The sequence below is a fragment of the Perna viridis genome, chromosome 13 (genome assembly GCF_037379345.1).
Source record: "Perna viridis isolate PV_CMFRI_1.1 ecotype Kerala chromosome 13, ASM3737934v1, whole genome shotgun sequence".
NCBI classification, from domain to species: Eukaryota; Metazoa; Mollusca; class Bivalvia; order Mytilida; family Mytilidae; genus Perna; species Perna viridis.
Genome location: NC_142457.1, coordinates 2,682,836 through 2,708,041, shown reverse-complemented (window position 1 = coordinate 2,708,041; position 25,206 = coordinate 2,682,836). Strand labels below are relative to the sequence as shown.

Here is a 25,206-nt window from a genome sequence, read left to right as displayed (position 1 = left end):
CATATGTTACACCAGATCTTACTGAAACTACACACTTTTTGAACCGTGCTAGTCTGCTAGACTTCTTACAATTAGGCTTTTACAACAGGGTTATGTTACTACAAGATTAAAATAATCACTACAGAAGTTTTAAAGTCGTGATCTAGAACTCGTGTATGTCCAACCATGAGAACGATTTCTTCTCTTTGTCAAAGTTTTCCTTTCCTCTTTCGTCTGCCCCAGACTTGACATTTTATATGTTTCTAGAAAAGCAGAGGATGCTTACCCTACCAGTGCACCTGGCCCAAGCTCTCAGTTTGGGGGGGGATGTGAGTTGCTCATTTGCTTCTGTTTCTTTGTATGTATTATTTTGGTAATTTCATGTTCTTTGTTGTGTATGTCTGTTTTACCTGTTTGGCCTTTATCCCTGGATTATATTCTTTTGATTTCTGCTCGAATCGTGGTTCCTTTGATAGCATAAATGTAAAATATAATTTATTGCAACCTCATTACACATTAAAAGGCAGAAAAGAATATCTACACTTCTCAATGATAAAAATTGTAAGGCCAAGAAATAATATGTCTGTTTAAGGTTACATTGGATGGAGAAATAGGGTGGGTAGGTAAGTAAAATCAAAGTCAACCTTTCATCGCACTATCGCGTTTCCTATTTTTCACCGAATTATTTTTGCATTTTCGCTCTTATAGCCAGTCCTACCATGCATGTAGTAAAACGAGAAAGATTCAAGATTGTACATCAAAGTTAATTCATTATCAAAACCAAGCATGGTCTTCAGTAAGGTCTTCGATAAGGACATCAATTGACAGCAAAAATCGATATCAACTTCTTTACCTTTTTTTCAATGAATTACTGACTGGCTAAATGAAATGTAAATGCAAACAATTAGTCAACATTATTACTATTTAATTCACATGATTATTGCAATAGTTATATGACAATACCCCATGAAAGATAAATTCTAAGCATTTTAATAAGCTAACAGATACTGCAGCAATGTTTCAAGTGAACCACGACATTATTATAGTTATTATCAGGAATGAACTCAACCCACATATTTAATCTATCAGGAAGCGTTGGGTTTGCCTACGCACATTATTGAGAAGAAATCAAACCCTAGATAAAGTAAGTGCTTGTAAAGTATACGTAAAACAAAGCTTGGGCTGGTAAAGTCTAATATCAATTTAAAAAAAAAAACGTATCGAGTTAAAAGAGAACAGTTCCTGATTTTGCACGCACTATTGACACTGCAATACTAATTCACTATTTATATCATCGACAGGAAACCAACTTTCACATCATCTGAACATGCAAATGACCAAATTAGTGGATACTCAAACATGTGTGACGCTCCTGTTTAGTTTTTCATTTGGAACGATGGGCAAAGGCTAGTCACCTATATGTCTATACACCTAGTCGAAATATTTAAATATTAGATGTTACTTTTTACACCCAAAACGTGTCACATCTAGACTTTCAGACGTAAATGAATCTTGAAAGGATGGAATTTATTTACTTTGTGAACAAGAAAGAGCTTAAAGTAAAATTCATTCTTTAGTTTCTCCCGTTTACTTTCAGGTTTTTTTATGGCGGGATTTAAGATTTCAGATACATACATTAAAAAGCACAGAGACCTTAAATGCGCATACATATTTGACATAATGACTAGCCATAGGGTATGTAAGTCTCGTCATGTGACTCTGTGATTTCACGAGAACGGGTCCAAGTCTACCATTCAAAATCATGGAGATTTGTCGTTAAAGAGGGTTGAGTTCAGTTTTAAGGGCAAAAATCCCGATAAAAATGACAAATAACTATTTCTACATGATAAATGTAGTAAGAAAAAACAGAAAACTAGAAGATTTTGCATTGTTATACATCGTTTCGATTACCCGGAGGTAAACAATAAAATACAGATCGGTGTTCGGTTTTCGATACGTTGTACATCGGAAATTCCGGTAAAGAAAATGAAACTAGGACGGGACTTCCATACCCTATTGACAATGAATACTATTTATGCTACAAAGAAAAATTCTTTAAAAAAATAATATTATAGTTCGTCAACTTGACATACATTGTTTGTAGATGAAAGCTTCCATTTCTAGAAGTCATTTGTAATACCAGACGATGGTGTTCATATGCAAATGTAAAACAGTACTTTTTCGTCGACTTTTATATTTGTATTGTACATGCAGCAGCTTTGACTTTTTCGTCGACTTCTATGTTTGTATTATCAATACCAAGCTGCTTGGAGTCAATTTATTGGTTAATCAAATGGTTTAAGTCATTGTCTGATGTTTAAGGTATTGTATACTTATAGTAGTTCAATGTATTTAATGGTTTCGATTTTTATACCATATTATACATCACTCACAAAATTTCAATTAAGTATCATCAATATTTTGATTCACCTTTTTTCTCATTATACTCTCAGATATTTCATAACAATACTTTATATCACAAAACAGATACTTTCTGTTACTGTAATCGCACATTTCAGACACCGTGAGACTTGCCGGGGGGCAAGGACCATGGGAAGGGCGATTAGAGATTTTTCATGACGGTGCTTGGGGTACAGTCTGCAATGATGGCTTTGGTTTAAATGATGCCAAAGTTGTTTGTCGGATGCTTGGATATAAAAGGTATATAGTGACTTTAATAGCAATACAATATTAATGTTTTGTTGAAAGCCCCCTTTTTTTCTTTCCTTTTTTTTTTTTTTTTTTTTTGTTTTTTTGTTTTTTGTTTTTTTTTTTGTTAAATGAATATTATCTTTAGAAATGAAAAATTCGAAATTATCATTACATATATTTTTGTAAAAGGCTAAGATGCAACTTTCATTTGTTTGGTTTGTTGCTGTCTATAGACAAATATTATAATTTCTATAGAGAAATAGCTGTGTTTTCTACTAATGAATACGGAGAAGGAAATGGTTATATAGTTCTTGATAACGTAGTTTGCACCGGGCATGAAGATGACATAACCCACTGTGCGTCAAATCCATGGTATAGTAATGATTGCAGTCATTCTGAAGATATTGGATTGTCATGTGTTCGTAATGGTACAGATCCTGTGGAAGGTTTGTGATAGGATAACTGATGTCTCTCTTCAAGAGAAACAACTATGTCATATAAAAAAAATTGAAGGGTATGGGTATGATCTATTAGCCGTAGTCGTATATCATCTGTTTTTATTATTCACTTTTGGAAAGAGCTGAAGACGCCTTATTGGACGGTCGTTATCTGATATTGCTATGGGTCCGTAATAATACAAATAAACTAAACATTTAAATTAAATACGAAGAAACTAAAGAATTAATCAGCAATCCTGACTTTACTAAACGTTTGGAAAAAGTCCCAGGTGCACCGTTAGGGTTAACCTTGTTTTCTTTTTAAGATACACTCGCTGCGCTGATATCTGGTCAAAACGAAATACAAAAATCACCACTTAACGAAAAACAAATCTACTATTCCTGTGGATATGGTCAAGCCTTAATGATCAAGGTCATGATGTCGGCCGTAAAACTTTAGAAAAATATCATTTCAGTCAAATTGGCTAAAACGTAAAATTAGAATGAAGCTTATAAATCTAATAATTAAAAAAAAAGTGATCACGGTAGAAAACAACGACACGAGAAGATAAAAAAAATAACTGTCATAGTTTCCATTCGGATTAGGTTAGAAACTGTCGTGTGAAATACTATAACCCAACACCCGAAAACTAGAAGCCTTTTTGAATGTCCACTGTCCTTCCTTTTGTCTTAAATCGACATTTTAAATTATTTTAGCTGCTTCAAATATCCACAATACAACCAGGAATTGCGTCCGATGGACTATATCTGGAGTAATTTCTATGGAGGTAGACCTAGGGTAAGGGACAAACCTCATGAAATCAGTGATATGCTTGTATCATTTTCAATTTCACCAAAGCCTATTAAGCTTTCATTTGACACAAAATGAAATCAATCCAAGTTTCTTTGATGCTGACATGACTTTGATGTAAATTGCTGAATACAAACATTCCAATAATCTGTAAGAGTTGTGTCCCTTACCCTAGGTCTACCTCCTTAATAGACTTGCATTTTGATATTCACGGCACTAGCTGTTCTTACAAAAACAATTCTGATTTGTTTAGGCATACGATTAATTGGAGGCAATGGCCCCTTTGAAGGAACCGTGGAACTTAGCATAAATGGGCAATGGGGATCAATCTGCGATGACAGCTTTGATCTAAATGACGCTCATGTACTATGTCGAATGGCTGGGTATAAAAGGTATCTGTAAACAGTAGAGTATGGTGTAACCAAAATGTGTCAGAAGTGCATCTTCATAGTTAGACCCCCTTCAGGATACTATAATGTGATAAGCATGTCGTAATGACTTTATATAATGGAAATGCCGCTTAATATAAAATTTTTGTTTGATAATAATTGCGACAAATTTCTTTTTCAGTATACAAATTTATTCAAACGTTCATTTGACAAGTTTCAAGAGTCGTTCTAAATTCATTCCTAATTTGAAGACCATAGGAAAATGTTGATATTTATTATATCTGAACGAGGAAAATGAGTGGTTAATTCATAAATTGAATTGCACACATTCAACGCGATGAAATGCTTTTTAGAATTAATTCATTGTAATTTTTACAGGGCATTGCATTCGTATAAGTCGTCATTTTTTGGAGTAGGGTCTGGTCGTATTTTGAAGGATGACCTTGGTTGTAGTGGGCATGAGAAAAATATTGACAGTTGCAGTGGTAGCCAATGGTTCAGACATGACTGCAATCATGGAGAAGATGCTGGCATTATCTGCTTAAGTAATATATAAATTTCCATGGCAGTTATAAATGCACATACAGTTAAAGTATGCTTACATTCTGGTGAAAGTAAAAGAATTAAGTATCAAGAATTATTTATTACAACTTAAGAAAACACTTTATTTTTTCTTTTAAAAACTGCATCAATTAAATGCTCAATCTGTTTATATTAACTTTTTTGTAGATTCAAATAGAAGCAGGACGGTTCAAGGTTCGTTAATAGATTCAATAAAAAACTCTTTAAATGGCATCTTTATCAGTAAAGCCAAAGAAAAAACAGTTAAAATAAGGAAAAGGATACTCATGATTCGGGAACAATGAACAAATGTCTGGATATTGAATGAAATATCATATTTCGATGGATTTTTTAAATTATTCATTCGTTACATTTCCCCATTAAACGTTGTTTTACACTTAAAGATATGACAGTAATAGTTTGTGCAAGTACGAAAATGTGAGTAAATATTACGAAACTATTGTGATGTACCTTTCAATTATTTGTTATCATTGTTCTGTTCTGTTTTTGTGTTTGTTTTGTTTTTATGGTTATTTAAGTGCTAAACAAGTTTTCTAGATACTGATTCATCTATTGAAGCTTTCAAATATTTTAAAGGATTACGTATTTGAAAAAACAAATTCTAAAAGAATTGTAAAAAATATTTCGTTTTAATGTACAATAGACATTCGATTGGTCGGTGGAGCTGGTCCATGGGAAGGCCGAATAGAGCTGAAGGTTAACGACCATTGGGGTACTGTTTGTGATGACGATTTTGGTTCAGGAGACGCAAGTGTAATTTGTCGAATGGCAGGATATTTCTCCCAAGGGTAATTGTTTGATAATTTTTAAATGACTGCGATGAAAAAATTGCTGCGGGGGGTCATAACCCATCCTTTAAGACAGTAAGTAACAGTCTTTCTTAAAATCAGACAAAAGGCGATTCATGCATGTAAAAAAAAAACCACCGAACTCAGTTTTATTTCATGTTCAGAAACAGTTATTAATCACATAACCAGTGTTAAATTTTCATTTTGTTGCGCATTTGAGATAACAATTATATAGATTGCACATGAAATTTGCATTTTGCAAGAGTTATTGTTCTTGAATTGATTTGATTTGGTTGTGGGAGATAAATGTATAATTTTCTAATCCAGAAACGATTATCGTTATGTGAACGTACATCATATGTAGACTGAAAAAGCATCTTTTGTTTGGTGGGGTTTTCTTCTCCATGAATCACTTTACCATTAGAAGTGTCTTAATTTGATGTGGACTGGTACTTCATTACTTAGTAACTCTCTTGTTATCTATGTGTTATTAGCCGTGTGATATTTATCATCCACTTGTAAGTACTTGCTGTATAGTTCTATTAATCTCTGAATCATGATTACAGAAATCAAGAACGAATAAATCAATATGAAAAAAAATCCCCATTGATTTTTTTTTTAATTTTAGTTTACTGGGTTATAATTAATTTCCTCTGTGTCGCCAAGCGATCAGGTCCTTCACGGGGTAAGTTCATCCAAGTAAAAGGACGTCGTATAGCCAGATCTTTTGATCTAGCTCTTTTTCCGCTATATAGGTAATGTTGTACCTGTAATCAGTCCTGGTACAGCCAATATAAAGTCAGGAGATCGATGGAAAGGAAAGGGGAATAAAACTCATGATAACAAATACGATGACTTGTGTTTTCGTACCATCAACTATCCTTTCTATCGGTTTAATCATCACATTACCACCTTCGTGCAGAGTTTTTATATCACTGTTCATACGTTATGGCAGCTTTCCAGGAAAAAGCGGACGTTTTAAACCTAATATATTTCTTACGATTAGGCATATGTAAGTTATGTTAATACAAGTTTTCACTAGGGAAGTTTTGTGGTCGTAGACTCGTGGATCGCTATGGCGTTTTAATTTGCACAATAACAACCAATTAAGTCGCCGTGTCATAGTTTTCCTCTTTTATCTACTACGGACGCTATATTTTAAGTCGGCGGGTATTTATAGTAAACAGAGGATGCTTACCCTACCGAAGCACCTGATCAATGCTTGAAGTTGTAGTGGAGCCTGGGTTGCTAATATATGTTTGATTCAATGTGCTTTTAATTTGGTTATTTCATATTCTTAGTAGTATGTGTCTATCATCATTGATTGTTATTCCTATTTCTTTTATTTCCATTTGAGACATCCTGGTTCCTTTGATATCTCTTAGCTGTGATCAAGCTATTGAAAGGAGTTAAAGAAGGTAGACAATAAGTCATATAAAACAAAACAAAAAAGTACCATTCGTATTACAGAAATATTCATGTTAGACCATCAAGCTACTTTGGACATGGTACAGGGCCGATTCTTGTGAGCAACCTACACTGTAGTGGAAGTGAACAGGATTTAGACGATTGTCCGTCAGTTCATTGGTTTTCACATAGCTGTAATCACAATTAAGACGTAGGAGTTTCTTGTGGGGGTTAGTGATATTTTGCATCAACAGTTCTCATGACCAAATTATGATAAGTACTGTCTTTGAATGGGATAAACTTCCCACTTGCTCCATACCCCATATCCCTTTTCCGATTGTCCTATACTCCATTACCCAAAGTCCCTTTCCCCATTGTCTAATCCCCACTGCATGGCTTTATTTCCCGTTGTCCAATGCTCCTTCCCCATTCCCTAAAGAAAAAATAAAGTAAACGTTTCATCATAAACATTATGGTGCATTACGAGATGCGCAAAATTCTATGCAATCAATATCGATTTTAGAATCTCACAGCCGGGTTCGGGAATAACCGAAAGTACGACGCAATACTTGCATTGTGCATTATTCTACTCCGGGCTGAAAATAATCATGCAAAATCTACAAATTAACATATTTCTGCAAATTGTATGGATGCGAACAGCTTTAATTTCAATAATGGTCCAAATCTATTGTTTAAAATATTAAAAAATGGCAGTTAATTTTAGTATCCAGTTGGTGGTTGCAAAACTCATATTTCAGTCCAAAATCTTCAAAATGACAGTGTATGTGCGTTAACACTTTTAATACACCTATATCCCTAAACCTTTTGTTTAAAATCTAAAAATTGTCAATACAGTATTATGTAGATAGCTGTGATAAATATATTTCAGATAAAATGTTTAAAAAATGAGATTTTTTTTTCAAACTGAATGTGTACGAACACTTGAAATTTCCTTATTGGTCTGATATTATTGTTTAAAATGTACAAATTGTCAAAATAAGCATCATATATGTGGCTGTGATACATTTATTTCAGTCCACTTTTGCAACAACAGAAATTCATATTTCTGCAAATTGTATGGGTGCAAACATTTATAATTTCAATAATGGTCCAAAATAAATGTTTAAAATATCAAAAATGGCGATATTACTATCTTGCTTGTGGTGTGGACACTATTATCTCAACAAATTAAATATATTTCCGCCAATTGAAACTCTTTCATTTCCTGTCATATAGTTATGATAAGTACGTTGCTTGCCGAAAAACACAGAACATTTATCATTATTGTCATTATTATTACTATTATTATTATACATTTTTATTTTGATAGGCCAATCAAAATTATTCCCTCGCCCCATTTCCAATTCCCCAAGGCCCATTCCCCCTATTCCATGCCCAACTGCCCCATCCACCATTCCCCATTCCCATTTCGCCATTGCCATTCCTCATAGCCCATGCCCCTTAAAATGGGAAGTTCATCCCATACATGTACTGTAACATTTATCAACGCAATGTATGGAAACGTTCTGCTTGTAATCCAATTAAGTCAGAAAAGAAAAGAATCACACATCAAGATTCAAGAAATCAATTTAATTTCTTGAATCATATGCTTATTCCATTCAGAACATGCATATTATTGATAAAGGTTTCAAATTGACATTCTATGTATTTATATAAAAAACATTAACGATTATGAATACTGAAGTTCTATTAAAAAAATTGAAGAAAATATGGTTAAATTACAGTATTAATTACAGTAATCCAATGTTTCACAACGTTTTCGAACGAATTTATAGTCATTAAAATTACTTCGTTACTGCATATTTGTAGTAACGTCATTGTACATATATAATGTGTCTAAAGGAGAGGACTTTCGTAAGTTGAAAAGCAATCCATTTGTTGTTTTAACTTTACTGGATAAGTCTATTACGGAACCACATGGATATATAATGTGTTCTTAAAACATCATTTGAACAGTTTTAGTTCTAACAAGATGATTTTTTTTATATATATATTTTCAGAGAACGTTATTGTAGGCTAAAGTGAATAATATAAAAAAGTGACATAATTTTGTATTTCTCTTTTTACTGTATTTTAATGTTTAAACAACACCAGAAGAAAAGAATACTAAATCTTCATGTAGATAATACATATAGATTCATGTATAATTTTGATACAAGCTAGCGATCTATTTTGAAAGAGTAATCAAGGGAACCAAGGTTATAGCGGTAATCAAAAGAATGTAATCCAAGGACAAAAACTAGGCATGGAAAACAGACATACACAACAAAGGACATAAAGTAACTAAAATCATACATACAAAGTAACAAAATCAAATGAGCAAGTCGGACTCCACTAAAAAACTGTGGAATAACCAATAGAACCAATATTCGAGCGGAAATCAAAATAATATGATCAAAAGATAAAGACTAGACAGTGGAAACAGACACAACAAAAAAAAAATGAAATAATAAAAATAACATGTACAAAAATACAAAAGTAAATGAACAACTCGGACTCAATTAAGAACAGGGAGCAATGACCAGGTAAATGTCCTTTGCTTTTCTAAAACAACCTGCCAAGTTGCTAATAAAATGTCAAGTCATGGGTAGACAGCCGAGAAAATAAAAATTATTATATGGTGAACAAATCGGTTCTCATGGTGTAGATGGATACACCATAACGATGCACGAGCTCATGTTGATGACCATAAAACTTCTGCAGTGATGACTTCAAACTTGTAGCAACATAACCTTGTTCCAGAAGCCTAATTGTAAGCAGTACAACAACAAGTTTCGGCAAGCTCTGTCAAACGTATGAGTAGTGATGAGACACATGAAAAAGAGAAAGTACAAAGTCAATTGTCATCCTAATCAACATTGTTCTCAAGGTAGGAGTTCAGAGATCATCTGAGATGGAAAAGTTTCTCATTTTAAAGAAATCGGGCATCGGCTGGCATGTTAGAATTTTAATATTATTCAGAGAGAGTGGAGACATAACTGAAAATCGAGTAAAATAGATTATTATATAGAAAGCAGTGATTAGCTAATGTTCTTTGTGTAAAAATGTCAATAATTCACACGGTGACAAAAATTCGGTAATTTCAGTCACGGACTTTCTTCTGCCAAATTGTTACAACACGAATATCAATGTGCTCATCACGAAATGTAAATTTTATGTCGAAAATTGCAAAACATTATAGGGGAAAATTTATGTGATAAATAGGATGATCAACTGGTTTTCGTGAATAACTAAAATATAATCACTCGTTCCGAGACCAAATTGAAATCGTAAATGGGAGTTATAAAAGTATCTCATAATCAAAGTTGATAAGTAAAACCAGTCCATGGACAACTTCATGTAGGAGAATAGATTTCTCCAAAGATATTTTAACCAAGATATGTTGTATCATAAAATTATCGCACGCCTTTTCACCATTCCCTAGTCCAGCTGTTTAAACACTGACACCTTTGATGCAACATAATTATTTTGCATGATGTTTTTTACTAAAATTGAAATATTACGCTTTATAATTCATGATTAATTACTTTGAATGCTCATTTCAAATTAAAATAAGTAAGTATAATTAGCATTTAGTTCACTGTGAATATTTTAGATGATGCCAAACACTCCATAGCCTGGGTACATGAAATAACTTACAAATGATTTATTGTTTTAAGCTCATCACTTTAAGCCACTTTTATGATCATTTTTCTGGCTGTTAATTGACCAGCTGTCAGCCAGGTGAAAAGTAAAATGTTCTACTCTTACATAGATGATGCCAAACACCCCATAGCCTGGGTATATAGTCTATGCAAATCTGCCCAACCTTAACTTTTACATTGTATGTCACGGTGTTTGAATCTTTCTTGTAAAGTTTTGGAAGCGTAAATTCAATCCTGCCTTGTGAAATAGGTAGTAATTATAATTGTATTTGGTTTTCGTCTTTACTATTGAAGCAATTTTACAAAAAGTCGTAAGTGCAAAATTGACCGTAAGTTGTGACGTAACAATACTATTTTCTGTTATGACGACACATTTACGATCAACTTTACACTTACGACTTTTTGTGAAATTGTTGCCAGGTAAGTAAGATTTAGAACTTCAAAGATTTAGCCACTTTTGTGTAAATCAAACAACTACTGAACTCTCTTTAAACTGACTGACTTACACATTGTGAACATTAGTTCTGTTCATATATAATCCAGGAGAAACGACAACTAAAAGGATCATAGTATATATTGTCATGTCAGTACTCATATTTTGACAAGCATCAATGCCACATTAACATTAATATGAAAATCAAACTAGTTTTCTTTAAGGTTTCAACTGTTTGGTATCAGAAAGGTAAAATCGCCGAATACATTGATAATATGTTCCTTTTCATGTGTAAGTTCCCTCTTGTTTAATACAAAGTGTAAAATTCAAGTTTTATCATCTATTGTAACTTTGAAAAACATTTGTTAAATACAATTAGTGATCTAGTTATGATATCAATCATAATTGAAAAAAAAACATTAAATACACAATTTATGTACATACATAATACAAAACTATATTAAATTACTTCCGCATTAAAACATGTTGAAGAAAGCATTACAATATATCATTTAAATAGACCGGACGCAAAATGATTAATATAATCTACTATAGGGTTTCGTTACTCGAAAGGATTATCTTTCGACAGCACCTCAAAATATTACTGATCTACATTTCTGTTAGCTGATCTATATAATGTAATGTATTCCTGTAATAATCTATCAAAGTCTTTTACAATTATGTAGTCTCTATGGTGTCGAGTTGACCTATCTTTTAGTTGCCGGATTTCTGCTGGCAAAATGTCACTTGATACATTTAGTGGTAAAACATTTTCTGATTGTTCAATTAACATTTCAATATGACATAAAACATCATAAAGTTTATTTTGTACATTATCAATATCCTTTAGAAACAACCCGTGTTCTTTGAGTTGTTCGTCCGTCTTCATCTGACTTAAGAATACTGCTACCACTCTGAGGGTTCTGATGGATTCGTCGTTTATATCATCGATCTAAATATAAAAATACCAATCATTTTATTGCAACATGATGTACACGTATTTTTCAAAGAGTAAACTTTCATCAGCAACATTTGAATTAAATACATCAGAAGATCGTAATCAAAATAATAATTGCATACAAGAAGTACCCAAAACATAAACTATTGAAAAGGAAATAATCGCCTTCTAATTAATTAAAAGATATTGTGTCATATAAAAAGAATACAGACGGATAAAAATAGAACGACAAAAAAACAAATGATGCCAAAATCTTCAAATATTTGGTTTCAAGTGAAATACATTTATTTGTTATTAAACTTTTACACCCATCGTTTACGATAACAAAACAGATTTTTAATCGCACATACATTGTGCAGGAAAAAATGGAATTCATTTAAACAGAATGTTTTGTAGTTATGTATACTAACTAGTGTTGAATTCTGAACTTCATCGTTCAATCCCTCCAAATGTGTTTTATCAAGAAAAGATATTAAAGCAGCACTTTGAACCCTTTCTACCTCCTGAAGAGACAGAAATGAAGTAATTATTTGCAAGCATAGTGATAATTACCTTCTTACCATTTAAACGTATAAAATTATATATTAATTACAATAAATTAATTACATAAAGCTTATTACGTTGTAACAAATGGACAACCGGATATCTCGAATCGATATACCGTCATTTTACAATTGGAAAAATCAGATAAGGAACGAGTAATTATGTGAAAAACTGTTTTTCATTTTCACATAACAAAGAAATTTACAGTTTGAGTTAAACTTTCCGTAACCTTTTTGCCTATGACATAATAAAGCAAAGTAAACTGTTTTTGTGAGATTACAATGTAATTCAAATCAACCATCTGCCTAGAACGAAAACCCAATATGTTAGAATATCAGTATTAACGCAACCGGTCGAGAAATGGTTAAATTTCCTGCAAATTATAGAAGTAAGTATAACATGTACCATGCTGATCCATATTGTAATAGTCATAACCACTAATCTAATCAAGAACAATATAAAATATAAAAATATATAACATAAAAACAAAATAAAAAAATAAACAGCAATTACAAAAAGCTTATGTTATCATGGTATGTGAATATCATTAGATTTTAGATTTTTATTTTATAGAAAGGTAACTCACATATCTATGTTTAAGATACTCCACGTTCTCCTCGAGTTCTAAGAGTCTCATTACCAGATCATTAACAATTTCTCCCTGTGGAGGCATAGGTGGACGAACAGAACCACGTGGCCCACATGGAACATTCCATCTTTCCTGTGTAATTGGGTTTCCCATTGTCACGTGCAAAATGATTGCTAAAAACAAAACAAGGATTCTACATCATATATTTACCTAATTGACAATACAGATTAAAGAATGAGTACGTTTTCCGTTATTCTCTCGATAGCTTTTAATAGCACTTAAACAAGTAGAAAACTATTATATAAATCTAGCTATTTTTCTCTGTAAGTGGGGTGAATGACCGAAGTTTGATTTTACTTCAATAAAATTGATGTGGGCAAATAGGCTATTTACTGCAATTACGCGAAATACGAAATTCTTAACAGAAATAATCGGCTATTGTTCTGTGTAATCGAAATGAATTTGCATTAGCTCACTTTATTTTTATTTCAAAATACTACATATAACCACGAATCTACTAATCATCAAAATGAATTTGCATTAATTCACTTATGTTTATTTTAAAAAAAATACATATAACCACGGAGCGTGCAAAACCAATTATTTAATCTTTTAATTTTGTTTTTATTGCATATCTCCTAATTCAAGGTTTGAGATTTTTCTTCGCCTACACCACCCCACCCCTAATGGAAATGCTTGACAATTCTGTACACAGAAAACAAATGAATGTATTTTGAAAAAAGCAATTGAATAGGAAGAATGGGGTAGTTATATATTTTTCATAGGACTCCATGTATAAAAATAGCACGGTTTTCATACGATTTTGGAAATCAATTGTTTCCATGCGCCTTGAAATCCAATGTATTGAATTGCCATGTTGGTCCGTTTCCATTATTTGCAATTTCGGCCTATTCACTGTGTATTACCTATATAAACTTGGTTATTTCGTCATTTTATTCTTACCGATAGACACAAGACTATACACCTGCATGTTATCAAAGTATCTTGAAGTATTATTCATGGAATGAAATATCTGTTAAGACAATGCAGCATATATATATCTACTTGAGAAAACTTTTTTACTGCGAAAAGTTACAAAGTGGACGAATCCGTATATGTTAGGTCAGTGGTTTTAAGTAAAAGAAGTTGTGCAATCTTGTAAAGGTGCTTAACTTTAGGTAAGAAAAAATCAGGAAGACAAGTAATCCAGGAAAAAATAAGTACAAGTGATTTTCATTGATCAAGCAATAGTTGTATATAATCTAAATTTGACTCTTCACAGGAAGATTTTTTCCGGTCGGAAGTGATATACGTCTGTCCTTAAGCATATAATTTCCCTTTTACAGTATTTATGTGGCCATTATCTAGGACTTCTTCAGTCACACTATTTTTTCTTTATCCTTTTTGTTGGAATCCAATTGATAACAACTGTAAGATAGATTACACAGTATTCATACTAAAGTATGCCATAGGAGTTACAATATTGTAGCCCTTTACTTAACACAAGGCATGGAACCCCCAATAACAAAGTGAATGATAATTTCATTCGAATTTACTGTATTTATCATTGAACGACTCAAGGCAGACAACTCAATCAATATGCACAATTTTTAAACATTAATGAAATAATTCCAAATTTATCCATGCATGTAGATGTTACCATTGCTGGCATAGAATGTCCCTTTAAATGTGGAAGTCTATAATATTTGGGGATTTTTACACAGGTATTTATTAGAACTGATAATTTTATTATAAAAGTACATTATGGTCCTGTTTATGACTCGACATGACGAGTCGATATTGTTGATTGTTTATAAAAAGTAAAACCGTGGATTTTGACAACAATCGTGTAAAGGATACATTTGTCAATGCTGACAAGTTAAGTCTTTATACCAAGATAATAAGACAACATATTCATATATCATCTTCGTAGTGGGCGGAAATTATGAGGTGCTCCGAATAAATCCGTAATTACACCTTCACAAAAAGAGTGTTTACATAATTTCATTTTGAAGGAGATTTTGAAATCTGGAAGGATACGGTATGCCTTATATATCAACATTAACACAATATGTATCCCTTTAAAAAGATAGCGAGTGGTTTGTTAAAAAAAAATCCTTAATGTTATTGTTGGTTTTATATTATTGAATTGTTTTCGTATCATGAATTGATATCGAAATGTGAGATTTACAAAGTTAATGTATCTTTATTTCATGAAAATTCAAAAATTGTGTCTTGTTGTAATTGTTATATTTTGATAAAATATCAATATCGATTTTCATGTTGAATATATATACTATCAAAGGAATCTAAAGAAAGTCCGATGATTGTTTAGCACGAACAGATGGTGGACAAGCGAAATAAGAGAACATATTCAATATTAATGTCCGAGGCATATCTTATTTATCTGTACGCAGATAGTATATAATATGCTTGTCAAACAGGAAGTCATCTTAACATATTTGATAAAGAGAAATATCAAATGACATTGTTTACATAACAACGAAATGTAGATAGACATAAACAAAAGGTTTATTGCCCTCCCTGTTTACGGCTGCGTTATACAGGTAACAATTAACTGTGATGGTGGGGGAGATTTACGGCTCTATTAAACTGGCCTAACCCACCAACGCCATCCATAAATTTATATCAAAGCGAGGACCATATTGGTTGTTTCCAACTTTTCGGCTTTTGTGTTGATATAGCTGTTTGTTATATGTACCTTTTTACTGTTCCTTTTGACAGGCGATTTGTCTAAGATTATATTGTATTACTAACATCAGAGAAATACAATTGTGATGACTCTGGTAACAAGACAGCAGTTAAGTATCGATGGTAAGAACATTTCTTTTCATTTTTCAGTACATCCCAACTAATGTAAGTGGCCCTTTTTGTGATTGGTCTATGTCTTTGAAGACAAAAATAAATAGAATAAATAGAAGGCCATTTTGAAAAAAAAATATTTTAAAAATAACCTTTCAAATGAAATCATTCTGTTCCAAGTCACCCTAATCTGTAAAAAAAAATGTTTTTGTTTGTTTTTTTGCTTTTGTTTATTTGTCTGTTTATTTTTGTTTTTGAAGGGCAGAAAACAGTGACAGGCTAGCTATGTCAATCTAACAAAAGGAGAACTATTATCGTTCTTTCCGGTTGCGACAAAGCAGAAAAGTAAAATCGCTTTTAAATAGTATTGGTACAATTCCTACTTATATATGATAATGATTAATCACAGCACATGAAAGTGAATTTCATCCATTACGAGTAAGAACTAGTTATCACCGGTTCTCCGTGACCACAGCTTTCCAGTTTAACCACTTCTGTGAGTCAGTAGAATTGGCAGGAATTGGCGAACAGTGGTGCATTGTCGACAACAAATTTTAATTATTATATGCCAATACGGGTGTCGAAGCCAATATGATTGCCCGAAACCTATAACAGGGCCAATATGAAATTACATATTTACTGACAATTTTATTAACCAATTCAACTAGATGACTTGTAGAACAGTTGTTTTTGTGATTTACCAAGAACATGTAGGTTTATTTGCATTAATCAGTCTTAAATATCCTTTTTGAATAAAATGGAAGATTTTGTTTTGTGTTTCTGCAGCTTTTAGTCCTGGTGATCAAAGTTCCTGAAATAACACAATTTTGAAAGCACATTTCAGATATAAAAATGTGCAATTGAAATTATATTCTGCTCTTTTGTTTTAGGCATTACAATAGGGTTGCTAGGTGTAATAAATTATTGGTTTGCATAGTTATGTTGGATTCCTTTTTTGTGTGTTTTCTATGTGCACATCCTTTGATTCTAGTTTGTCTGATTTCTGTTACATAATGTATGTTTGTATATTTGGTCTGAAGCTCCTTAGAGCTTGTGATTGTATTTGAATGATATGCCAAATCAAAATCAAGTTTTCTTACCTTATTCTCAGTTTTTGTTACTTTGTATTTATCATTTTAGTTCCCTTATGTTGTGATTGTCTGTCTTTTTCCCTGGATTACATTCATTTGATTTCCGGTAGAATATTGGTTCCCTCGATTACACTGTTTAAATCATACTCTTACTTCAACACATTTTTCGGAATAAAATCATCTTCTTGTTGTTTGGATTGGGAGACAATTTTATCGATGAAAGTTATGGGACATTTTAAGGTCACGCACTTAATGAATAGTCACAATAATTGGTAGATTTCCGTTTGGTTTAATTTGAAAGGTATTTTAAGATTGCCCCCCTCCCGTATCACGGCGGGTATTCCAGTGCATCTGGTCCATGCTCCCAGTTTTTATTGCAGTTCAAGATAATTATTTTTTTTTGTTTTGTCCGTATTATTTTGGTAATTTTATATTCTTTGTTGTGTGTGCCTGTTTTTCCTGGTCTTTGTTCCTGGATTACATTCTTTTTATTTCTGTTTGAATCTTGGTTCAGTTAAATACCCTTGATTTACCATTATTAATATCCGTTGTAATATTCCAACTAATCAAATTGAAAGAGTAATCAAGGGAACCAAGGTTATAGTGATAATCAAAAGAATGTAATCCAGGGACAAAGACCAGACATGGAAAACAGACACACACAACAAAGAACACAAAGTAACTAAAATCATACATACAAAGTAACAAAAGCAAATGAGCAACTCGGAGTCTACTAAAAACTGGGAGCATGAACAGGTGCAACGGTAGGGTAAGCCTCCTCTGCTTTTCTAGAAACACCCACCGAGTTGCTCATAAAAAATCAAGTCCGGGGTAGATGAAAGAGGAAAGAAAAACTATGACATGTTGAACAAATTAGTTTTCATGGTACAGATGGATTCACCATAACGATCCACGAGTTCATGATGACGACCATAAAACTTCTGTATTGATGACTTCAATCTTGTAGCATCATAACCCTGTTCCAGAAGCCTAATTGTAAGAAGTCTAGCACGATACAAAAAGCCTGCGTAGTTACGGCTAGCTCTGGCATAACGTATGAGTTGTGGTATGAAAACTCTATACGCAGGAATTTCTACCAAAACCATATATTTGTATCAAGGTGTACCATCTTTTTTTAAGAAACAAAGACGTATAATTTTTTTAAGTCGGGATTTTAACTATAAAAGTTAAAAAAAAGTATATTCATGATCTAAGAACAAAAACAATATAAGGAAGATAGAAAAAAAACGTATAAACTTAATGAAACATTTTTGAACAAACATAAATTCAGAACGAAAAATATATATATATATATTTGAAAACAACTGACTGCAGAAACACAACTTGAAAGACAAAAAATAACTGAAGAAACTGAAGAGGAATTATGGCCGAAAGTTTTTCGAAGGATAAACAAGACAAGTAATTGTAAAAGGATACATGCAAAAACTTTGAAGAATGAATTTGCAAAATTCAGAAAATTGTCCTGGTGCATCGTTAGTGTATGCGCCTCTGCTTTTTCAGGGTTACCCGCCATAATAGTCATATTATATCAAATCAGGGATAATCAAAAATAGACACGATGACAAAGATTAAAATTAAAAATAAAACAACGACATAGTAAACAAAAATGTTCTCATGATGGGGATGGACTCGCCTCAAGGATCAAAGAAAGAGTTCCTGATATCGATTGTAAAACTTAAGATACAGTAACAATGGAAACAAGCATTCATGTGAAAATCAAAATAATGTAATCCATATATAAATAAAATAGAGGATAACAAAAGCAAAATATGTTGTCAACATTCGAGCATTTTGAAAACATCTTTGGTATATTTGGAAGATGATTTGGAATATTTTATGAAAACGTATGAGGAATTCTCTACCAAGAACTACATATTTGTATCTAGGTGTACCGTCTTTTTGGAGTAACTACGATGTATAATGTTTTTGAATCGGGATTTTAATTGAGTATGGGGAATAAAAGTATAAAGAGTTGAAAAATCATAGGTTTTACCCCGGACTTGACTTTTTATGAGCAACTCGGCGGGTGTTTCTAGAAAAGCGGAGGACGCTTATCCTACCGGTGCACCTGGTCCATGCTCCCAGTTTTTAGTGGAGTCCGAGTTGCTCATTTGCTTTTTTACTTTGTATGTATGATTTTAGTTACTTTGTTTTCTTTGTTGTGTGTGTCTGAATGGAGAGTTTTTGTAAGAACGGTCAGGAGGTTTAGCCTTGAAGTCCTCAATCTAGATGTCCTGCAATAGCTTTTTATAAATGAACATTTTGGATGTAATAGGTGAAGTATAGGAATACGAAATAATCGTTATTGATTTGTCATTGAAATACGTGGAAACTTCGATCGTGACATTTTTGTGATGGAGGATGTTAGCCAAATTAACTGCATCTATACCTTTGTTAACAAACGGTAGTGAAAAAAATGGTCGTTTTTCTTCATCTTGAACTTTTACACAAACTTGTTTAAAGAGTCTGTAGTGGTGATTTTAGTATTGGAAAGAAATTCAGATAGGAATTCAAATCTCAAACTGCAAGCTTATTGCAGAAGAACATAAAATTTGGAATTTTACATCTTTTTTTATTGTTCTATTTTATTTATTTGTTTATTAATTAATTTATTTATCAACTAATCTTTTATTTCTTTTTATTTCATTTTACTTATTTTATTATTTAGTCTTTTGTTTTGCCTTTCTTGTATCACTAACTATGGTAGGACATGCTTATATTGAAAGGATAGTTTGACCCTTATAATACATACCAAAGTAGAATAGTGTTGACACAGTAGCACAAGAAACATTAGCAAGTAAGCACCCGCAAATTTTTTGGCGAAAGACGTGACAGTAGAAACCCAATTTTTAGAAATAAATTTTATGATACCAAAAGACTTTTATTAGGAGTCAAGCCGTTATGGTTAATATAACCTACTGTAATATATTTCCATACGCTTGGATGGTTTACAATGTTGACAAAATCTGTCTATAAACACACAAAAAATATCTAACAGACGAGTACACACCTTTTAAAATAACCAAATCGCGGAAAGCTGAATCCGCCATGTTTGACATTGATCTATAAGTTGGTGACATTATTTCACGTGATGGTATTTTACTTGGATTAAGTAAATGATGCGATTGTGCTAGATATGCTAGAATATTCCTTAAAACATATAGGATATTTTCTTCAATCTTGATAAATTCCTCAACAAAAGGTTCAGAGTTATTTATGGAATACATTGTTTCGTTGATTATTACTTGTTCTAGAAAAATAGTCGCAATTGACAGCCTCTCATATGCTTCTGAATGCCATGCTAACACCTGCAAGATAACAAAAAAACAAATTATGTCAAACTAACAGGGAAAACCACGAAGACATGTTTATTTCATGATGGGTTGTATACCTGTATTGTTTATTGTTTCATAGACTTAAGCAAAGGAATGATAAGAATAAAATATCTTAACATTAAAAACCTACTTTACGAGTATTGGAAATGCAGATAGAATAAGGAGATAACTGAATTGTTTTTGAAGATTTGGAGGCGTTTATCATATACAATTTATCTAACAATGGCAAACTAAGTTTACAGTGGCAAAAAGGGGATCCAGTTAACCAGTATTTGCAACATTTAAATCTAAATTGACGACGATAAATATTCAAATACAATACGGTGGATCAAACTGTCAAAAACATATGTGAATATAATATTTATTTATATTCTAGAAACACCTGCCGAATTGTCATTAAGAAGTCAAGTCTTGGTTAGACGAAATAGGAAAGGAAAAACATAATACAGTGAACAAATCGACTCTTATGATGATGTCTTATGATATGACTTCAATATTGTAGCAACATAACTCTGTCAAGTAAGCTATTGGTAAGTTAAGTAATGTTTGTATTACTCTTTCTGTGCGATTTTATTCAATAAAGTGAGAAAACAGGAAACCGAAATAAAATGAAAAACGAAAATCAACGACTGTCAAAATATTATTTATGATTCTTACAACATTAGAGGTTTTTATGCATATTTTAATATTTATGAACCTCCATACCATTTACCTCTTGTGCTATCATATACTTGCTAGGACTGCAGATGAGAGAAAATTTGTCATACGGTTTGTATACATTTGATCATACTTTGGATAACTCTGAAGATAACTTACATTATTTGAATCACGAAGAGATGAAGATATGGCACTGGCAGGATCGGGAAATCCGTCTAAATGATATTTATGGTGCCAAATCGTAGAAAATAAATCTTTCACCCTTCCTTGTCCCTGTAAAAAATAAGTAAAAGAACTGCTGAAATATGTGCTTAACAATGTCTTGCAGAAACATAATCCTTTAATCCGTACACATGAGGTTCGAATAGAAATGGCGGAAATGGTCGTGGTTCGGATTACCAAAAAAGGAGAAAACGACCTGGTTAATTTTGATTTCAACATAACAATATTATCCCATGTTTTATGGCGATTTTTTTATTTACTTCATTAACATAATGATACTTTGTTGAATTGAATGATATTGCTATTGCTTTCGATATGACTCCTTTGTGACTCCAGTTGGGGAACTGCATTATTGTTGCCAGAATATTACCGGTTTACCTTTACTTGCAATATGACGGATGCCACCACTGGCGGAACAGATTGTGCTTACTTGTTTATCCCGCCAGACCACCGGACGTCACTCCCAGAGATTGCACATTGACAGTGCGTTATTTATTTATTTATTTATTTATTTCTATTTTTATTATTATTATTATTATTATTATTATTATTTTGTGTTACGTCTTTTTTTCGTTTAGTTTTATGGGTAATCTAGATTATTCGTTTCGCTACACATTGTGTATGTAGATCGTCTCTGTTTCCTGTTGTCACATTCTGATCACGTATATGTATTTGTATTTTGATGTATTTGAATTGTCATATCGTTCCCGTTGTGACATTTTTACGTCATAACGTCTGACTAAGATGCACGGAAGCTTGTTTTAAATGCATATTTTGGAACTGGAGTTATTTTTGTGTCTTATTCGACCACTTTGAATTGGAAACATTTCGTCAGTTTTCGACAAAATCTAGTCGATGTAATATGAAACACTATGAATTCATATTAAAGATCATGACAATTAAGTTTCCAATCAATGGATTTGTAGAACAATATGTGTAATTTACTGCATATTAATATGAAGTAAAAAAGCAAAAAAAAATGAAATTATCTAAAAACACTTGATTGTGTTACATTTGTATCGAAAGACAATATAAGTAACTTTAAACAGAAACGTGTTTTTTTTATTAAATTTTAAAAACAGAACTTTACAAGTTCTCGGCCAATCAAAAGGCGGAAGAAGTCACTGGTGACCCGGGGTTATTTTGCGAGAAAACTGTGGAGATATAGTATCATTGAACTGAACACGCGTCATCATAATATTCTCATGTTATGCATTCTCTTATGTATTGAATAAGTTGTTATGTTATCTATCGCAATAAAGTTAAGGGCAGTAAAGTCAAATAAAATGTAATTAAACTTACGTATTTAATCGCTGTTGTCCTACTAATGTTAACTGTTAATTCTAAAATGTCCACAATATCGGTAACAATTTTTCGATCGTCTCCAAATGGGCGACGCCATTTTTCTTCAACATAACGATATAGTTTACCTCTCGGTAAAAATGTCAACACTATCCAATTGAAATAAAAAATCAAAAGTACTAAATGGTAATCAATAAAAAACAATTCTGCATAAGGTGACAAAAAGACCAGGTGTATATCATATTTTGCCGAAGATTTTGTACCTAAGCACATTTAGTACATTATTCATACACTAAGTACAAATGTATCCTTTTGATCTTTGTCCTTTCATGTTTCTTCACCCTTTCCACCTTTAACAACATTCTCCTAAAAAGTAGTTTACAACCGTTCTTTGACTTTTGGAGTACATAAATATCTCTACTCGTTGCTTTGTTATAGCTTTTTTATTTGGACGTAATTTTAAAATTATGTTTTTGAGGCGCCAATCGTAAATTTTATAGTCATAATTCATAGAGCAAGAAATAAGTTCTATGTCAGCTTGATCCGGAAAACAAGCTCTCATTTCGAATGAGTGTCATCATTACTTTATAACTTAATTACTTGAAATGTGTCGTACTTGGTTAAACTATTCCCTATCTTCTATGCAAACATTAGGATATTTTTTTTATATTTATATTTTGATCCCTTTAATCCGATAAATTCTAAATAAAAACAATTGAAAAAAAATATTAAATGTGATTATAAACGTGTTATTTTTAACCTGTTTTATTCAAGTTTTAATCTTTAAATTTGTCTACCTTTCAGTTATTGTTTTATTGATGATTTTCATTTTAAACTGTAATATATATATATATATATATATATATATATCTGAAAGCACGAGTATTCGTACGTAACAACTGTTTTGACATTGGGAAGATTTCGAAGGAAAACAATTTGGAAATATCATTTATTGCAAAATTCCATTTATTTGAACAGTGCGATTGGCATGAAATAATTTTGAAAACTATACTCAACATTACTCTGTAAAAGTTCTCCTATAAAACTGGAGCAATAACTAACATTTGAAACTATCAAATCCGATACCATACATATTCTTAATCAATCTCCATGGAGCATAAACCGGAACACTGTTGAAGCTTGCATGCGCATTAAATGGAGAGGCTATTTATAGTTTAAAAAAATATTTATTAATATGATGTGCTTTAAAGCTCTTTAGACCACAGCCACTGTAAAAAGTGATAAACCATGATTAAAATTTCGTGCAACACAAAGGGTGCGTCTATTGAAATGTATGAAGAAATTTGTTGTATTAGGGTCGAAATAAATCACGGAAAGTGCATTTTGTTATTGTTCTATCACGAGTTGACATTTTTGTCGTTATTTAACCACAAGCTATCGGCCGAGGTAAACCAATGCGACATAAATGCCAGCTCGTGGTAAAACAATGATAAATTGGAATTTCCGTGATTTATTTCTTGATAAAATAGCCCGTTATTGCTTAATGTTAACACAATAGCCTTTCCAAAACACAACAACATATACAATACCAACCCGTAACTAACACAGGGACAATCATTATAGATATAAATCTCATGATTAATATATTCTATTGTTCCTCATAAATACAAAGTTGACCTTTTGTCGAGTTTTATATACTCGAACAATTAAGCTTGGACTTTTTCAATAAGTTCTGTCAGTTATTAACATCTTTCAATTGATAGTAAAAAAACTGCCTTCGATAAGCCATTGGTTAAATCACTTTTCAAAATTATTACAATAATTTCTTTCCGGTGAATTTTCAACGTAATGGAAAATATAAAGTTAAATTTAGACATTATTTAAAGGGTTTATATGTCAGATTGATTATACCATTTTAATCCTTAGATTTATTGAAGTGGTGTGGATAAGTGGTTTGGACAAAACACAAACGCATTAGTGTGTATATTTAGTGTTGACTTCATTTTGGTTAATAAGTTTTTGATTTAGAGAGATAATTAATAGATTGGGTTCTAGTATATTGAGACGAGAACGTCTACAATCTAAATGTATAGAAAGCTTTAAACTTTGGAACTTGAATTTAACTGTGATTCGAACATTTGCATAAATCATAATTACCAATTTAGTTTATTTTACAGGAAATACTTTATATAGATTATGCATGTTACGCGCATTGCATGTTATTGAATATCCCAGGTTACGAACTATGTTTTTAAGTTTACTAATTTGCTCGAATGTATTTGCATTTCAGTATTGTAAATGCAGCATCATAATATGTGCTTTCAGAATAAAATTATATTTCCTTGCACGGCTAAACTTTAAGCAGTGGCAATATCTATACATTACGAGACCAAAACTCATCAATCCCACTGCTACACTAGTAAAACAATTTTTCGTAAATATGAAGGGTAAAAGGATTCATCATCAATAAGCAATTTATGCGTGTGCATTAATTTATGTAATTGTAAGTATTTTCGCGGATTTTTTTTTCAGATTGTCGGATAATTCAACCTATCGTATAT

General features: G+C 32.0%; 3 protein-coding genes and 1 long non-coding RNA gene across 5 annotated transcripts; 2 read left to right on the top strand and 2 right to left on the bottom strand.

Moving 5' to 3' along the window:
* The first annotated feature begins 1,033 nt into the window (after positions 1-1,033).
* LOC148599228 (neurotrypsin-like) lies at positions 1,034-9,113 on the top strand. Of its 2 annotated transcripts, XM_088558843.1 has the most exons (10): positions 1,034-1,123; positions 1,281-1,385; positions 2,499-2,640; positions 2,887-3,077; positions 4,133-4,271; positions 4,647-4,813; positions 4,998-5,024; positions 5,494-5,638; positions 7,109-7,275; positions 9,067-9,113. In XM_088558843.1, exons 2-9 carry the CDS (start codon positions 1,307-1,309, stop codon positions 7,251-7,253), a joined length of 1,035 nt encoding a protein of 344 aa, XP_088414969.1. In that variant the 5' UTR covers positions 1,034-1,123; positions 1,281-1,306; the 3' UTR covers positions 7,254-7,275; positions 9,067-9,113. The 2 variants fall into 2 exon arrangements, with proteins under 2 accessions (XP_088414969.1, XP_088414970.1); XM_088558844.1 differs by lacking the exons at positions 1,034-1,123; positions 1,281-1,385 and adding an exon at positions 1,425-1,538 and having other exon boundaries at positions 1,897-2,640.
* A 2,188-nt stretch (positions 9,114-11,301) lies between these two features.
* LOC148599227 (uncharacterized) lies at positions 11,302-14,246 on the bottom strand. Its single transcript, XM_088558569.1, has 4 exons — positions 14,197-14,246; positions 13,231-13,406; positions 12,512-12,604; positions 11,302-12,095 (listed from the first exon to the last, which is right to left on the bottom strand). Exons 1-4 carry the CDS (start codon positions 14,222-14,224, stop codon positions 11,745-11,747), a joined length of 648 nt encoding a protein of 215 aa, XP_088414695.1. The 5' UTR covers positions 14,225-14,246; the 3' UTR covers positions 11,302-11,744.
* A 1,445-nt stretch (positions 14,247-15,691) lies between these two features.
* Positions 15,692-16,826, top strand: LOC148599226 (uncharacterized). Its single transcript, XR_015917986.1, has 2 exons — positions 15,692-16,068; positions 16,317-16,826. It is a non-coding gene; the product is annotated as an uncharacterized LOC148599226 (long non-coding RNA).
* A 3,290-nt stretch (positions 16,827-20,116) lies between these two features.
* LOC148599225 (uncharacterized) lies at positions 20,117-23,777 on the bottom strand. The gene is made up of 4 exons (XM_088557177.1): positions 23,747-23,777; positions 22,685-22,833; positions 21,320-21,433; positions 20,117-20,476 (listed from the first exon to the last, which is right to left on the bottom strand). The coding sequence occupies exons 1-4, from the start codon at positions 23,775-23,777 to the stop codon at positions 20,117-20,119; spliced, it is 654 nt and encodes a 217-aa protein (XP_088413303.1).
* Between the last annotated feature and the right edge of the window lie 1,429 nt (positions 23,778-25,206).

Coding starts and splice junctions, on each gene's coding strand:
- LOC148599228 (XM_088558843.1), top strand. CDS start 1,307: ATGCAAATGACCAAATTAGTGGATACTCAAACATGTGTGACGCTCCTG. Junction 4,814..4,997: donor TGCTGGCATTATCTGCTTAA/GTAATATATAAA, acceptor ACTTTTTTGTAG/ATTCAAATAGAAGCAGGACG. Junction 5,025..5,493: donor TAGAAGCAGGACGGTTCAAG/GTTCGTTAATAG, acceptor AATGTACAATAG/ACATTCGATTGGTCGGTGGA.
- LOC148599225 (XM_088557177.1), bottom strand. CDS start 23,777: ATGTATGGTATCGGATTTGATAGTTTCAAAT. Junction 22,834..23,746: donor CGGATTTGATAGTTTCAAAT/GTTAGTTATTGC, acceptor TCAATTGGATAG/TGTTGACATTTTTACCGAGA. Junction 21,434..22,684: donor GGACAACAGCGATTAAATAC/GTAAGTTTAATT, acceptor TATTTTTTACAG/GGACAAGGAAGGGTGAAAGA.
- LOC148599227 (XM_088558569.1), bottom strand. CDS start 14,224: ATGCAGGTGTATAGTCTTGTGTCTATCG. Junction 12,605..13,230: donor AGTATCTTAAACATAGATAT/GTGAGTTACCTT, acceptor CTGTCTCTTCAG/GAGGTAGAAAGGGTTCAAAG. Junction 12,096..12,511: donor AAGTTCAGAATTCAACACTA/GTTAGTATACAT, acceptor TTTTATATTTAG/ATCGATGATATAAACGACGA.